The sequence below is a fragment of the Callionymus lyra genome, chromosome 17 (genome assembly GCF_982586985.1).
Source record: "Callionymus lyra chromosome 17, fCalLyr1.hap1.1, whole genome shotgun sequence".
Lineage (NCBI taxonomy): Eukaryota > Metazoa > Chordata > Actinopteri > Syngnathiformes > Callionymidae > Callionymus > Callionymus lyra.
Genome location: NC_141834.1, coordinates 12,211,730 through 12,229,251, shown reverse-complemented (window position 1 = coordinate 12,229,251; position 17,522 = coordinate 12,211,730). Strand labels below are relative to the sequence as shown.

The 17,522-nt window shown below is 38.2% G+C and overlaps 1 protein-coding gene across 1 annotated transcript; it reads left to right on the top strand.

The window, feature by feature from the left end:
* Positions 1 to 2,004: 2,004 nt before the first annotated feature.
* Positions 2,005 to 17,322, top strand: abcb4 (ATP binding cassette subfamily B member 4). The gene is made up of 27 exons (XM_087778833.1): positions 2,005 to 2,665; positions 2,781 to 2,874; positions 4,410 to 4,569; positions 4,653 to 4,707; positions 5,696 to 5,887; positions 5,957 to 6,128; positions 6,233 to 6,357; positions 7,267 to 7,438; positions 7,516 to 7,629; positions 8,168 to 8,278; positions 8,342 to 8,467; positions 9,091 to 9,294; positions 9,365 to 9,535; positions 10,675 to 10,836; positions 10,906 to 11,079; positions 11,151 to 11,294; positions 11,365 to 11,469; positions 12,366 to 12,443; positions 12,506 to 12,589; positions 12,661 to 12,864; positions 12,930 to 13,030; positions 13,104 to 13,244; positions 13,970 to 14,126; positions 14,192 to 14,389; positions 14,544 to 14,750; positions 15,376 to 15,522; positions 16,765 to 17,322. Exons 1-27 carry the CDS (start codon positions 2,607 to 2,609, stop codon positions 16,966 to 16,968), a joined length of 3,861 nt encoding a protein of 1,286 aa, XP_087634959.1. The 5' UTR covers positions 2,005 to 2,606; the 3' UTR covers positions 16,969 to 17,322.
* The last annotated feature ends 200 nt before the right edge of the window (positions 17,323 to 17,522 follow it).

Genomic DNA, 17,522 nt, shown 5'->3' with positions numbered 1-17,522 from the left:
GTATTGTGAAGTTTGCACTATAAAAAAGACAAAACAAAACGTTAGACCATCATAGGCCACATTATGTTTTTATTTTACTTTTATTTTTTGTGAAAAATTGCTGTATTTGCTGTGGATAATTTGAAAAAAAAAAACAATTTCAATAAAGTTCTACCTAACCTATATAATATGACTGTTGTGAGGGTTCGTTAAGCCAAAAGCAAATCAAACTAAAAAGAAAAAAAACACTTGGCATCTCCCTCAACATTAAATAAATAAAATATGACACAAAAAGAAATTTTCGCTTCAAACTTTAATTAAATAACTTCTTTATTTTAATTTTAAATAACGTATTTTCTAAACATAATCTCAATATTCACCCAAACTATTATAAGGAGCAAGATATACATGTATGTTTATTATTTGTTTTATGAATGTATCGTCTGTTTAGCTGATCCATCCATCCATCCATCCATCCATCCATCCATCCATCCATCCATCCATCCATCCATCCATCCATCCATCCATCCATCCATCCATCCATCCATCCATCCATCCATCCATCCATCCATCCATCCATCCATCCATCCATCCATCCATCCATCCATCCATCCATCCATCCATCCATCCATCCATACACACACACTAAGGAAGAAGTTAAAACGAACTTAAGGCATTTATTTTTCATCTATAGCGATCTCAATATCAAGGACATTCTGAATCTATTTATATAAAAATGTCTGAGAAAAAACGGCCAATACGACACATTTAAACCTACACATATAGCATCCTCTTTAGGTTTATTTTAATGTAATAATCGTTGTTGTTTTTTAAATAGCATTATATACATTATACGAAAAATAATGGTTTGTTTTTAGTTTTTTCTATTTTATTTCAATTATGTTTCTAAACGTGTTTATGGCAATTCAATACTGACATCTGGTGGTGAAGTTTAGGTCAAACAATAGAATCGTGTTGCTTCCTTTCATTGTAATTTAAAACAATACTGTATTTATAAACAGTAGAAACCATCCTCCCTTGTTTCATAGATGCGACCTTATGTTTAAATCGCAATAGTAAAATAAAAGATATATATATCATCATCAGCTTTGCAATAGATCATAATAGAACTAAATGTTTATTCTAAAAGTACACTAGAACCATATTCTATTTTAAATCAAAAAAATATATACAGTATATATATATCTTTAGCCACGACATCTGTTAGCATTGCACATTTTCACTTCTGTTTTTAAATTGTGAACATGAATAGTGTCAAAAGTCAACTCACACACACAAAAACTTTTTACAGTCCTTTATTATCACATGTGTATCTTGTGAAACGAGAGGTTTAGTCATAACAGAATACATGAGTGAATATTGTGAAAGCAATAAAACCCTGAAGAGAACGTGTGGCTGACGTTACCTTTGTCCTCAGAGGAAATGCTGACAACCACAGCAGAACTTAAGCGTGAGAAAGAGGACAAACTAGCTTGGTTCTTTATTCTGTTTTTACTGTGGAAAATATCATTTTTAGTTCACATGAACACACTTATTTTTTAGAACAGTAGTTTGACTTGAAATATAAATATAAAAAAAAAAGACAAAAATCTATCAACACCTTATTCAACTTGAACTCCTTTAAAAACAAAAACAAAAAAGTTTTAGCTTTGGCACAAATACGCATCACAAGGTGATGCACGCAATCGTCTACAATCTAGCAAATAAAAAAATGTTTATTACCACAGACTTTATCTAGATCAGACCTGGGCCATGCGGCCCTTTGACTGTATTTATGCGGCCCTCATAATGTCAAAGAATAATCACGTATAAATGGTTCTAATGCATTAACAAATGTATTTTGTATTTATTATTCATTTACATTTTCATATATAATACTATTTTTTTTATGTTAATTGAAGCTTATTTAGCTTAATAAATGTCATGGCCAAATGACGAATGTCATTCTTTTTTTCGATTTTTTCGTCTTTCTTTTTTCTTGACGGCCCCTAACAACATGCACAGAATTTAATGTGGCCCTTGAAGAATTTTAATTGACCACACTTGATATGGATTATAACTTTGAACTCTTCAGAACTCAAGTTTTATTTTTTTTTTATAAGCTTTAGGGGGGGAAAGCGTTCTTGTTTTTGTAATGCAGGTGAAAATAATGTATAACCAAAATACTCCCTGTAAATCCTACTTGGAGAGGTTAATCATGGACGATTTATACTATTAATATGTTGACATGATGTTTTAAACACTGAAATTTGCCTTAAATGGTATGTTTTGGTCAGTGTAGAGTGACTCATGCTCGTGGCCCTAGTGTTTACAGTCTGTGTGAATGATTGACCGAAGAGAAATTCGGCGGAGGGACACACTGTCACGGCAGATGCGGCAATTAGTTTAAGGTAGTTATGCGGTCGGGCCACGTGAAGGGGCGGGGCTTCACCTCCCCTCTTATTACTGCCCCCAGATCGTGATTTTGATTGACACACCCGCGGAGGGAGACGTGCCTGCTCACAACATCTTGCTAGGTTTCACTTATTTTCTTTTTTAATCCACTTTTTCTTTTTTTGTAATTCCCGGATAATTATTTATAATTTCCATTAAAAATCGCATCAAACATGGAGCACGACGAGGCGGAAATGAAGCTTTGGAAACAAGAACAAAATGGTCATCTAAAGTAAGTCTATTTAGTTGTTTTTAATGTTGTTATTTGTATTGATGTGTATTTTATTTGCTAAAAAACTACAAGTACAATGTTAACTTCATGATTCTTATTTTTGTACTTTGACCAGTAAAGAGAATGACGACGAAGAAGGAAAAGTTAAAAAGAAAGGAAAGGGTAAAAAGAAAGAGGAAAAGAAACCCATGGTCGGTTTTGTTGCTCTGGTGAGTTCTGGTGTTTACTTTAAACAATTTCAATTTTATTTTGTGTCTTTTTCCTTCATCTTTTTTTATTTTTTGATGTCTTACGTGCAAAAATAGAATATAGATATATATCCAAATAGATACAGTATATATAGATGTATACAATATATGTCGATTTTTTAGTGACCACTTTTAAAATGTCAAAAATAAGAATACATTTCAATTTCAATTCAATTCAATTTTATTTAAAGTGTCTTATCATAACAAAGTTATCTCAAGACACTATACAGTTGAAATAAGACATTTGGAACGTTTACACATGCCTTCTAAAAAGAATATAAAAAAATAGATTTTTGTGTTTTTACACTTGAATGAACTTGAATGAATACAAAGCCTAAAACTAACCATCTGGGGCGACATATGTTTAACTCACTCTTAAAACATCATTTTCAGACACGATTTAACTTTTACTAAGACGTTATAAAAACACATGTGTTCCTCCTGTCATTTAGATGTGGTTACTGATGTTTATAGCTCAATAAACGCTTCTTTTTTAAGATAAGCCACTGTCCTTCAAAGTCATATCAACACCTCCAAAATGTTATTTATATATAAATGTAACATTAAAAATAGTTGAACACGTATTGGTATGTTGAATGACAGGTGCCCTTCCATTGGATGAAAAATGATTTCATAATTGTATAAAATGTTCACATTGAGATGGTATCAAAATGAAATTGCTCAAAATTTCGTATTCTCAATGCTCGCCCCGGATGATGGTGATGAAATAAAACATGTCTGGTCAAAATTCTTTTACATGTTATGATTGAAATTAGCATAAAAGTGAAATCAAACGCTTGGCGGTGGATTTTAACATTGGGCTCTGAACGATGATATAGACAAGTTTGCGCAGATGACAGATCGTCCTTCATCCTTTTTTGGGGGGGGGGGGATCTCTTAAAAGTGTTAAAAAATGCAAATCAATTTCGAGGCAGTCATCAGGATAAATAAGGTGAATAGACAGGTTTTTCTGGCGATCTAATATTATTATTTAATTAATTTAATATTTGCTGCACACATCGCTCTACTTTAATGTGTTTACAGTAAAAATAAACAAGAATCTCAAGAAGTAACTTTCTTTGTAGGACGTTTGTATTGCTGTTAAAGAGGAATGATGATATGAAGCACAGTTGCATGCCGTTGGATTAATAGTGAAATAAGATGCTATTTTTACTTCTCACAACACAACACTGTAAGGTACCCACTCATGTGCCTCACTCAACTTAACATGCTAGAGAAGCTGCTACAACAACTAATTTGCTTTAAAAAAAATAAACTTTGAACATAAAATGAAAAGGAAAAGTAGTAATACGTTTGTATTCTGGTGTGGTGGATTCCTTGTGTGGGTTAAAAGAATGTTTAGAGGATGGGAGGTCTGCATATCCTCATGTTGTTTGGATTACTGCTTAGACCCTAAAAATAGCTCTACGGTTCATTTCTCTTGTTATATTTTGTTTAATTCATGTTTTTCTTTTCTTCTCTCGACGTTGTTGTAGTTCAGATTTGCAGACACCCTTGACATAGTGTTCATGGTCGTGGGTTCATTGATGGCGATGGTTCATGGTATGCTGCTACCCCTCATGTTTATGGTCTTTGGGGACATGACGGACAGCTTTATAAATGACGCCATGCCTCCGGCCAACGTGTCGAACCCGAGTGAGTTGACTCTGCATACATTTGGTAAAATGCAAACATTCGTGGAAATCTTAATGAGTGTGTGATTCTCATACAACCTACAGATGGAACCAACATAACTTTGCCTGAAAGCAGCAACCTGCAGGAAGAAATGGAAAAGTAAGACTTTTGTTCTGAATATCCAGGAAGAGTCCAAGTCAAATCATGTTTTAAAAGTCCTTCTGTAAACACGTATATATTATCTATTCCCAAGCGTTTTTTGTTGCTGACACACACCATTAATAAATGCACAAATATAAACACAGTTTACATAATGTAATACAATTACGGTAGCCAAACAGACTTAATGTATCTACTAACGTCATCTCCAACTATTGTTTACAAATAACGACTTTCTCAGAGTTTATTCATTATTACCGATAGCCTTTTTAAAATCCACCATAGATTGGGTTATTTTTAACAGGCCAAACATTACTTGACACGTTCAGTTACTGCGGCCATAAAGAGAGCAATAAGTGCAAAGGTCATCTTTTGACCCATGGCTCTACAATAAACTTAAACATTATTGTGCTGTTTTGTGTTGTAAGTTACCACAACCTAAAATGGTCTGTATGCCCATCGATAATATTCTTGGATTAGATATTTGGATTAATGGGTCAGGCAGATGCTAAGTAAAACAAATATTTGACTACAGAGGTTTTATTGAGTTATTTAATGGTTTGCCCCCAAAATATACGACGTAAATAAGAAGAAAATTAATATTCCAAGAGGAATTCCAGGGATAAGATCATCACACTTGGGCACCTGAAGAAGAGCCTGTCTTTCTTTTTGTGTCAATTAAACAGTGTACTTAAAAAAAAAAGAAAAATTAAGTCGCGTTTTGAATAAATTAATTTTGAATTAAAATGGTTTACAATGGGTAGAGGTTTATTCTCTTTCACAGTAAATGAGTTTATATTATACTATACTTAATCAAACCCAAATACTGTGAAATTATGCTTAAAAATAAATGTATTTAAGTTTAATATCACTATGAGATGAATTGACTCAAGATGAAATATCAGTAATTTTTGTAAATATACTAAATTAATTGACAAATAATGGAAGACGTTCTGTAGCATCATTCTAACAAAACGTTCTCTTTTAGGTTTGCCATCAACTACGCTATCATTGGGGTTTTATCTCTGGTGGCCGCGTACATGCAGGTGGCCTTTTGGTCATTGGCAGCAGGTCGTCAGACCCACCGCATCCGTAAGCTGTTCTTCCACTCCATCATTAAACAGGAGATCGGTTGGTTCGACGTCAACGAGGTGGGAGAGCTCAACACGAGACTGGCCGAGTGAGTCGTCGCATCGTTGATGAAACGGGTGTTTTGTGAATGACTGACAAAAGTGTGTTCGCGCATCAGCGATGTCTTTAAAATCCAAGAGGGTATCGGCGACAAAGTGGGAATGGTGATGATGGCTTTCACCACCTTCATCGGCTCCTTCGTCATCGGACTCGCCAAGGGTTGGAAACTGACTCTGGTCATCCTGGCCGTGAGCCCCTTACTCATAGTCGCAGGTGGACTCTTCAGCAAAGTGCGTGTTCACGTCACCAGGGTTTTTTCATCCGCATGTTAATACCTAAGGAAAAACGTGTGTGGTTTTGTTTCATCGTGTGTTCATCACATGTTTTCCTTCAGGTTTTAACAGCTTTCACTTCGAAAGAGCAAGCTGCGTACGCCAAAGCAGGTGCGGTCGCAGAAGAAGTCATCTCAGCCATCAGGACAGTCTTTGCCTTTAGTGGACAACAGAAAGAGATCGTAAGGTTGGTGTGTTTTTTTTCTTTTCTTATCTTGTTGTAACTAAAATATATTAAATAAAAATATACAATTAATCCAATATATTACTTGAGGGCTAACATATTTTTTTTATTCATCGGGAATTCATTTATCTTACAGTTAATCAGTTTAGGACTTGAAATGTTTTTTTTTATATATAATGAGTATGAAAAAGAAAAGTAACAACTAAATCTTAACTTAAGTTATTGCTTTTTACATTTTTTCCTTTCAGAAAATGTCACGATATTTGATGTAGGCTTTGGATAACCTTTTTTAAATTGAAGAAAAATCCATTAATCTAAGCTAAAACTGCAACTAATGTGTAACAATTTAAGTGTCTCCTAAATTGATTTACATATTGTACTCATCAGTATGTGTCGGTTTGTACAAAACCTCCCTTTTCATTGAAATGTTTGAATTAGGAAATTATCTTAAGCCCCGCCCACTGAAAATGCTTCATTTTTCTGGAGATGAAATCTTGTTTACCCCAACCAAACCCACTCATCAATCCCGGAAGTCTCCATCTCCAAGGGACCTGTTGTATAATCAAAGCTGGGTGGGATTACATCTGGCTGGAGGAAGGAGGAGTGAAGCCATTATTGCGTCATAATGGACTCCGCTCTCGTAACCTCTCATTCGCAGCGATGTATAGTAACATAAAGACATAAAGTTATAATTAAACATTGTCATGATGGGGGACTTACTGCTGTTGGTACATAGAATTATCTTTAATGCTCAGTTGACTCTTCTTAAGCTTGGAACAACAACAACAACATGTACATCCGACTTCAAATTAGATTCCCGACCCATCCTCGTCTCGAATGACCGTTTGATGTGATTACAGATCCCCAGATGCAGCGCTCTGACTCTCAATCCTCCTTTGTCACGGTCCACAGATATGAAAAAAACCTCAAGCTGGCTAAGATGGTGGGAATAAGGAAAACCATCTCCACCAACGTATCTGTTGCCGTGACGTACTTTCTCATGTATTTGTCCTACGCGCTGGCCTTCTGGTACGGCAGCAGCCTGATCGTTGAGGGAGAGTACACCATTGGAACATTGCTCACTGTAAGTACTGATGAAGCTCCTTCATCATGGGGAATAATCAATTTAATATAATATCTGGAATCTTTATGTGTCATCAGGTTTTCTTTGTTGTCCTTATTGGAGCTTTCAGTATCGGACAAACCTCACCCAACATTCAGGCCTTGTCCAGTGCTCGAGGAGCAGCACACAAAGTTTACCACATCATCGACAGCGTATGTCAAGTGGCTTCGACCACAAATATTGTATCGATAATACTCTTAAATGTGTTACATGACTGTCATCACTTCCAATTGAGGCTGGAGTTCCCTGACTTTAACACTCTTTTCTCTTGCAATTCTCCTGGTGTCAACAGAAATCAGTATTCGGTGGTACCTCGAGTATTCCAACTAACCCATTTGATCTGAAACTGAGACGCTATTGAAGGTAGCGTCAGAAAATTTGGCTACATTTTGTACCAAAAAAAAGGAAACAATGCAAGACTTGTTAGACTAAATGACCTCCTTAATGTCTCGGCTTAACTGGAAGTGTTGCTACAAACATCCCCAAAACAATCCAACCAGGTGGAATCAGATTGTGTTGTTCCTCCACGTCTGTTTATTCAGGCAGACGTTCAGTGGGATGTTGGAATGCTTTTGGTTCAAAACACAGACCTGCAGGACTCGCAGCCTTCCTGCTATTGTCTCCTTCATGTGGAGAAAATAACAAATATCAGTTTCTGCATCCCACTGTGAATCCTTATTCCCTTCACAGACACCCAACTTTGACAGCTACTCCGACGCCGGCCACAAACCGGACCAAATCAAGGGAAACATCGAGTTCAAAAATATATGTTTCACGTATCCGTCAAGGCCGGATGTTAAGGTAAGACGTCTCCTCGTGAGGACAACGTCAACTGTTGAATAACATGTTGGGGGTGAATTGCAGATATTGAAGAACATGTCTCTGAGTGTGAAGAGTGGACAGACGCTTGCCTTGGTGGGCAGCAGTGGATGCGGTAAAAGCACGACAGTCCAGCTTTTGCAGAGATTCTACGACCCTCAGGAAGGATCTGTGAGTCATTTTTATCCAACCAAACGTGTGATTTATACCAAATAATTTAGAATAAATAACACAATTCCATGTTCGTGCACCTTCCCATTGCACGAATGCTCCTTCCCAGGTGCAAATAGACTCAAGGACTCATTCATTCCTCGTGCTATTAAATTGTACAATTCGGGGGCAGGAGTGGAGTAAAAGTATCTTGATGTTCTATTCTATGTTAGTCTTTGTATCCTTTGTCTTTGTTATTTTTCTTTGATCCATGTTCTTTATCTTTATCTTTAGACTTAGATTGTATCATCTTGTTCTTTCTCTTTGTTTTTGTTCTTATTTTATTTTGATTTATTTTTTATGAAAAAAATTGCTGTATTTGCTGTGGCTAATTGGGGAAAAAAACAATTTCCCAAAGGAGACCTCCTGAGGGATCAATAAAGTTCTACCTTACCTTACCTCACAAAGTTTGACTGGACAACTCTCACCTTAACACAAAAGTCTTAAACAGCCACATAAGAGAGAAGATCTGAAGTCCAAACGTTTACATTTAGCCCTAAATTAGTTTCAGTAACAAAACTATGAATCAAAATCATAGATTAGTTGTTCCTGTTTGAATTCATCTTCTTTCGTTTCGTGTAAAGGTCCTAATCGACGGCCACGACATCCGCACCCTCAACGTCCGCCACTTAAGAGAGATGATCGGGGTGGTGAGTCAGGAGCCCATCCTCTTCGCCACCACCATCGGCGAGAACATCCGTTACGGTCGCACTGACGTGACGCAGCAAGAGATCGAGCAAGCCGCCCGGGAAGCCAACGCTTACGACTTCATAATGCAGCTTCCGGACGTAGGCCTTTCGTGATCGCTTAGGGTGTGTGTTTGAGCTGCTGCTGACCTGAAGGTTTTTGTTGGAACAGAAATTCGACACGATGGTCGGGGACCGAGGAACTCAGATGAGCGGAGGACAGAAGCAGAGGATTGCGATCGCTCGAGCTCTGGTCCGCAACCCTAAAATCCTACTTTTGGATGAAGCAACATCTGCCCTGGATGCGGAAAGTGAGACAATTGTGCAACAAGCACTTGATAAGGTACAGAAACGTTCATTACACGACAACAAACACAGTAAACGTTGCTTTAATTTGAATCTAGCAGGAACACACCTATCAATACTAGAAACACTGGTTTGGCAAGATTATTACATTTGATTAATCTCTGAAGAAACACGCAGACTTCTTCAAAATTTCCTCCTGAGGAGATGATAAGGATTTTGCTTGTTAAGTTTTCCCATCATATTTAAACTATTTCCCTTGGTCACAGTTTATATGTTGCGTCGCAGATCGACGATTTATTATTGGATTTCAATACTGTTTTTTGTGAAACTCTAGATAATGGTCTTCGATCTTCTGGTACTTAAAGTTCAACTAAAGTGTTTATTTAAGAGTGTCTTAAGTAGATCTTGGACCTCTATTGTATCATCAGTGTCTGTTTGTACAAAACTCTCTTCTAACTGAAATATTTACATTAGAAAATTACCTCAAACCCCACCCACTGAAAACGTTGAGATTATATCTCGTTTACCATAACCACTCCCACTATGCTATAATTGGTGAAGCATCAATGTTTGTCACCGCGAGTCATCAACACCAGAAATCGCCACCTCCAACCTCCACTCGTTGTATAAACAAAGTGGGGCATGATTATAGCTGGCTGGAGGATGAATAAAGCCTTAAGTCATAATGGACTCCACTCTCGTAACCTCTCGTTTGCTGACATTTCAGACAGGGGAGAAGAAGTAGTTGTAAGTTCAAAACATGGTCATGACGAGGGACTTTAGCATTTGAAACATGGGAGAGAGTCAGGAAAGTCGGGTTAGTTGACATTTAACTTCACCTCAACCATCAAGAAAGAAATATGTAGTACAACTACTTGATTGATCATTGTACAGTAACAATAATTGTTTTTTCATTTTGCATTATTATTTTCACCATTCCAAACTTTCCTGTTCTGTTAACTTTTGTAAATGTGTGTCTTGATTTTTAATCTCTTGACAGCACTACATTAGTCGCATCAGATCCAGGAAACAATGGTGTCATGCGATTCAAGATTTAATTAACTGTTTAATATGTATCACTTTATTTTTAAATTAAACTAGATTTTACGGCTACAGTAGCACGTGTTTCTCTTGAGCTGCGCAGCCTGGTTCAGTCACTTTGTTCATGTAATCCAGGTCCGGCAGGGACGCACAACCATCGTGGTGGCCCACAGACTCTCCACCATCAGAAATGCTGATACCATTGCTGGCTTTGAAGATGGAAATGTTGTGGAGTTTGGGACTCACAGTCAGCTCATGAAGCAGAAGGGCGTCTATTACTCACTGGTCACTCTGCAGGTTAGTAGACGTTTCGAAAAAGTCATTATTTTGCAGGAAATTGTCGTTTTAAAGGTTGCCGTCTAACAGACATTTCAGAAAGACGATGCCGAGGAAGAAGATTTAGAGCAATTTATGGGTGAAAAAAGTCCTGTATCCAGGTCATTGTCCAATCCAATTAAGAGAAAGAACACCAGAGGGTCTTCATTTACGGCCTCAGTGAAGGAGATTGATATTGAGGAAGGTGATGAAACGGTTGAAGAGGTGAGTAACATTTTTGTAACACAATCTTCTGACCCAAACTATGTTTCAAAACAGTCTATAATTTACTGCAGGAGGAAGTTCCTTCCATGTCTTTCCTCCAAATCATGAGCCTCAACGCCAAGGAGTGGCCGTATATTGCGCTCGGACTATTTTGTGCCATACTCAATGGTGCTACACAGCCAGTTTTTGCCATACTTTTCTCAAAGATCGTCACTGTAAGTCCATTCTTCCATACATTTTATAACCTTGTTTAAGTTTGTAACGCCACCTTCTCTGCCCACTCAGGTGTTTGCTAACCCAGATTTGGAAGCTGTAAAAAAAGACGCAAATTTCTATTCGCTCATGTTCGTGGTCGTCGGTGTTGTTACATTTGTGACGATGTTTGTGCAGGTAATGTAGGATTAACTTCAACTTGAAAATGTGTGGTTTAAAAAAAAATGGAAGTCTTAAAGGGAGTAAAAATAATGGAATTAAAGTACTGTAGTTTTTGGAGTATATAATATTTATTCAGGGTCAAGTGTCTTGCCCAAGGACACAACCACACAGTCTTAGTTGCGATTGAACCTTCAATTCCTAGGCAGAAAGTCAACCACTTTACCGTCTGAGCTATGTCTTGAAAATATAAAGAAAATTAACCATTATAGCCGTTTGTGTATTTAGGCTGCAGGTGTTTTAGCATTCACTATTTGAGTTAGGCTATTTTTATTGGTAAAGCGCCTTTAAACAGACTCCTTTTTGTATTACTTCTAATGCAATGGATGTTTTTCTTCTAACACTCCCTGAAACAAGAAGATACCACGACAGTGAAACGGCAGCAAAACAGTCTATAGCTTATTATTAAATCTGAAAACGTCTTTTTGTTTTGAGTCCGTTTTTTACGCTGCCGTCTCCACTGTCTTATAGCCGCTCTATTTCCCTGTTCAACAGCCGAAATCCTAAGACTTACAAACGGCATCATATGCATTCCTTGTGTGTTCACAAATTGACTGGATAAAACAAAAATGGAAACAAAATCGAGCCAGCGTTTCCTTCTTCACATTGTTTAATGGCGACTACCATCAAGCTTTTGGTGTATTATCCCGACCTCTTGTACCAAATAATCGTCGTTGTTCCTGGGACATTGTCTCGCTCGCTAGAGCGCCTCCTGGAGGCCGTTTAACTCCATAGAACAGCAGTGTCGTTGATTAAAGCGTATGAAAACTATAGGCTTATAGTCCGGATATTATGGTAATCTTAATCAAACCCCATTGCTCATAAAAATATCAATTTATTATGAATCATTTCAGGGTTTCTGCTTCGGTAAATCTGGGGAGATTCTGACCATGAGACTGAGGCTCAATTCCTTCAAGTCTATGATGAGACAGGTGAGTCTCATGAACTGCAGGGAGTACAGAGGAGCAAGAACATTTTTTTTTTTTGCACACAGGACCTCACCTGGTTTGACGATCACAAAAACAGCGTCGGAGCTCTGACCACGAGATTAGCTTCAGACACCGCCCAAGTACAAGGAGTAAGACAACATCCACGAAGGAAATCTTCCAAACTTTTCTTCACTCATGTTGATGATCTCCTTGCTCTCAGGCCGGAGGAGTACGATTAGGATTGGCCGCCCAGAATTTCGCCAATCTTGGCACCGGGATCATCATTGCATTTGTGTACGGTTGGGAGCTGACGCTACTTCTCTTGGCCATCGTACCCTTCCTTGCAATGGCAGGAGCGATACAGATGAGAATCATTGCAGGAGATGCCTCCAAAGACAAGAAGGAACTGGAAAAGGCTGGAAAGGTAGTAACATTTCATCTCATTGACTCGCCTTCTCGTGAGTATACAACGCCAACTCCTCCCTCCAGATTGCCACGGAGGCGATCGTGAACATTCGGACAGTGGCGTCGCTCACAAGGGAACCCTCGTTTGAGACGTTGTACCAGGAAAACCTGAAGCTCCCGTACAAGTGAGACACCAGCAATTTCCCATGAAGTCATTCACGTGTGTGTTTATTAATTCTCGATATCTTCTGTTCACAGGAACGCTAAAAAGAAGTCGCACGTGCAAGGCCTCGCTTTTGCCTTCTCCCAATGCATAATGTACTTTGGTTATGCAGCAGTCTTTCGTTTCGGGGCTTGGCTTATTACTGTTGGAAGAATGAACGTTGAAGGAGTTTTTCTGTAAGTTTCTAAAAATTAGTTTTGTTGTTTTATTCTGTTCCATGTGGAGACATACGCCAGATTTTATATACTGTATTATTCCATCGATGGTTTTCAAAGACCAACTTCCTGGTCTCCCTCCTGGATGAACTGGTCAAAAACCTGACGATAACTTTTGCTTACACACATGAATCAGAATCAAAGGAGAAGATTATTAATAAGTGCTAACGGTCACTTTACAGAGTCATTAAAGTTAACCTGGAAACCGCCAACATTTAGCCGTATTGCCGTATGCAAGACACAATATACAGTAGATTCACACCGAAATAAACATTATACTTTTTACTTACTTGTTTATCTTAACATTTATTTAAACTTGCAAACTCAGCATTTCCTGAGGTGTCATCCCTCTCAACAGCCCCCTCAGGAACAGTGGCCTGAACAGCTCACATAATGCTTTGCCGCCCAGCCAAACGATCACAGCTTATGACAAAGCAACAAAGACATAGTATTGTAGAGACCATGCTGGTGTCCCTAAATAGCCAGAAAGACATCATGGGAGTTCACTGTTTTCTTGGCACCATACGTGAGGTGAGGGGCAAGATTGGTATCCGTAAATTTGAGGGATTTACAGGATTTCATACTTAAAATTACGGCGTGAAATGTAATTATAAATACAGAAGTTTTTTTTAGTGCGAGTCCTCTGGTCACCTTACATAACCACGCTGCCATGTTGTCCGCTCCAGCGTGATCTCTGCGGTGATGTTCGGCGCCATGGCTCTGGGCGAGATCAACTCCTTCACTCCCAACTACGCGAAGGCCAAGATTTCGGCGGCTCACATCAACATGCTGATCAACAGACAACCCGGCATCAACAACATGTCGCAGGACGGACAGTCGCCGGTACCTGACGCTACATGATCCACGGTTGTTCCCACGCGTCGTGGTTTCACACTCTGTGTCTTCAGGACGCCTTCGAAGGTAACCTGGTGTTTAAAAATGTCCGCTTCAACTACCCGACGCGCCCGGACATCCCGGTCCTCCAGGGCCTGGAGCTGCACGTGGGGAAGGGCGAGACCCTGGCCCTGGTGGGCAGCAGCGGCTGCGGGAAAAGCACCACCATTCAACTCCTGGAGAGATTCTACGACCCCCTTCAAGGGAAAGTGGTAAGTCGGGCCGGGACACACGGCACATGTGTGACCTCTCGCCTACTGTAAGTAATGATTAACGCTGCAGGTTTATGATTCAGGGACCTTGAGATTCCTGAAGTCAGTGTTATCTATCAAGATGTATCTCTTAAAATGATGCCTGTCACTCCAGTTTCTCGACAGCAACGACGTCAAGGACCTGAACATCCACTGGCTGAGGAAACAGATCGGGATCGTGTCCCAGGAGCCGATACTGTTCGACTGCACTCTGGCGGAGAACATCGCGTACGGAGACACCAGCCGCGAGGTCGCCATGCACGAGATTGAGGCGGCGGCCAAAGCCGCCAACATTCACAAGTTCATAGACGAACTGCCGCAGGTAAAATACCTCGTCCTCGGACGCTGGAATCTTTATTTAAGAATTTGGCTTCAAAAATGTATTTAAAGGTACATTAAATAATAACTTTAGAAACTCACACCTTCAGTTAAAACATCATTCGGTGGGACGTCTTCATAACAACATATTAAGAAGAGTTGCAAAAAAATGACCAGGAGGTTTTTTTTAATTTTTATAAAATATATTGACCAGCTGTTTGTGTCAAGGTGATCCAGAGGCGAGAAAAAAAATGTGTTTGTGGTATCCCTTGACCTAGAGATTACTCAAAGGTTAAAAAGTGTTTGCTTTTTTTCACAACTAAAAGAAAGAAAATGGTGAAAAAAGGGGTTTCACACCTAAAAACAGTTACTGAAGTGGGGATGAGGGATGTAGAAAGCAAAAATATAGAAAGAGAGGGAGCTCAGTCATCCATCAGAGACTCAGAACAAACTACCAATACCTCAAAAATGTCCGTATTCTAGACCTTATCTCACCCGGTCTCATTTACAACTTGCTAGTCTAGCTCTGCAGCTATAAATACTCCATTAAAATGTCATTAAAAGCTCAACAAAGTCAATAGAAACCACTTCATCGGTTGACCTTTCGCCGTGTTCTTCTGGTCGAGCAGAAGTTCAACACCCTGGCGGGCGACAAGGGGGCGCAGCTGTCCGGCGGTCAGAAGCAGCGCATCGCCATCGCTCGCGCCATCCTCCGCAACCCCAAGGTGCTGCTGCTGGACGAGGCCACGTCGGCGCTCGACACGGAGAGCGAGAAGGTGAGTCGACAATATATGACTTCCTGTCTCGAAGCTGACATTTGCTCCTTTGACAAATCATCATTTTAATATATCATAATAAATCAGTACCGAGCGACCTCAACGCTTTCAGCCAATCGTGGTGGCGCTAATGAACATTTTTATATTGAAAATAAAGGGTCGCAAATTTGAAAATACTGAATTTAGAAAAAAATATTAGGTAGGTAGGTAGAACTTTATTGATCCCTCAGGGATTTTTTTTCAAATTTTTTTTTTCCAAATTATCCACTTTTTTTTTTCAAATTATCCACAGCAAATACAGAAATTTTTCATAAAAAATAATCAAAATAAAATAAGAACAAGAACAAGAGAAATAAAGAGAAAGAACAAGATGATACAATCTAAGTCTAAAGATAAAGATAAAGAACAAGATGATACAATCTAAGTATAAAGATAAAGAACAAGATGATACAATCTAAGTATAAAGATAAAGAACAAGATGATACAATCTAAGTATAAAGATAAAGAACAAGATGATACAATCTAAGTCTAAAGATAAAGATAAAGAACAATATGATATAATCTAAGTCTAAAGATAAAGAACAAGATGATACAATCTAAGTCTAAAGATAGAGAACAAGATGATACAATCTAAGTCTAAAGATAAAGATAAAGAACAAGATGATACAATCTAAGTCTAAAGATAAAGAACAAGATGATACAATCTAAGTCTAAAGATAAAGATAAAGAACAAGATGATACAATCTAAGTCTAAAGATAAAGAACAAGATGATACAATCTAAGTATAAAGATAAAGAAAAAGATGATACAATCTAAGTCTAAAGATAAAGATAAAGAACAAGATGATACAATCTAAGTCTAAAGATAAAGAACAAGATGATACAATCTAAGTCTAAAGATAAAGATAAAGAACATAGATCAAAGAAAAATGACAAAGAAAAAGGATACAAAGACATATAATTTATGTTTATTATTAAATGATTAGAATTCAAATATCAATCTCTATGTGAAAAAAAAAAAATGAATGTGAAAATATTGAATTTTTGAAATTCATTTATTCAAAAAATAAAAATGTAACCTATATAGAAATGATTAAATTCAATTATAAAAACAACAACATTTGAAATGTTAAACTGAATAATCCACTATTCTAATGGAACAAAATCGATTTATAAAGATCCCTTTAAGGCGTCTCTTGGAGTTGTTAGCATGAAGCGTGACCAGAAACGTTCCTGCCCACAGGTGGTGCAGGAAGCCTTGGACGAGGCACGTAAAGGCAGGACGTGCATCATCGTGGCCCACCGTCTGTCCACCATCCAGAACGCAGACCGCATCGCAGTCCTGCAGGGCGGCGTGGTCGTCGAGCAAGGCACGCATCAGCAGCTGCTGGCCAAGAAGGGAGCGTACCACCTGCTGGTCACCACTCAGATGGGACGGACGAACTGAAGACGCTACAAAAGTCTGGACTGACACGCCTCGTCGTGAAAATTAAAAAAAAAAAGTAGGTTGAATCTTCGGATGAGTGATTAAAGAGTCAATAATGTCTAAATTAAAATAAATTATAACCAAAATCTTCAGTCAGTACTTGAACGACGGTCTACGACTTCTCCACCATTTTATTTCATATTTATAACCTCACTGTGAAAGAAATAAAAGATGTACATGTTTATAGCTTTTGAGTGAGATTGAAGACTTTTGTTCCCGAGCCATGTTTTCTATGAAGGAGGATGAATGACATGATTATAAATAAATGTGTGAAAAAAAATGTTCAAATAAATAAATGAATGACTAACATTGCTATTTCTATGTATATATGTTGTATTATATTCGTTTGTACATTTAATTATATTTATATTTCATTATTTTATATTATGTCGTTCAGAGTTTTCGTCTATAAAAGTGTCGGTTTTAAATCTTGGAATCACGAGATGTTGTTCATTCCAAACTGACAGTTGGTTCTATGTCATTTGGTGCTCCGCCCGCTAACTGCTTTACTAATG

Bases quoted from the DNA above. Each gene is read 5' to 3' on its own strand.
- abcb4 (XM_087778833.1), top strand. From the start codon at position 2,607: ATGGAGCACGACGAGGCGGAAATGAAGCTTTGGAAACAAGAACAAAAT. The intron at 2,875-4,409 runs GTGAGTTCTGGT...ACGTTGTTGTAG, and splicing joins TGGTCGGTTTTGTTGCTCTG to TTCAGATTTGCAGACACCCT. The intron at 6,129-6,232 runs GTGCGTGTTCAC...GTTTTCCTTCAG, and splicing joins CAGGTGGACTCTTCAGCAAA to GTTTTAACAGCTTTCACTTC.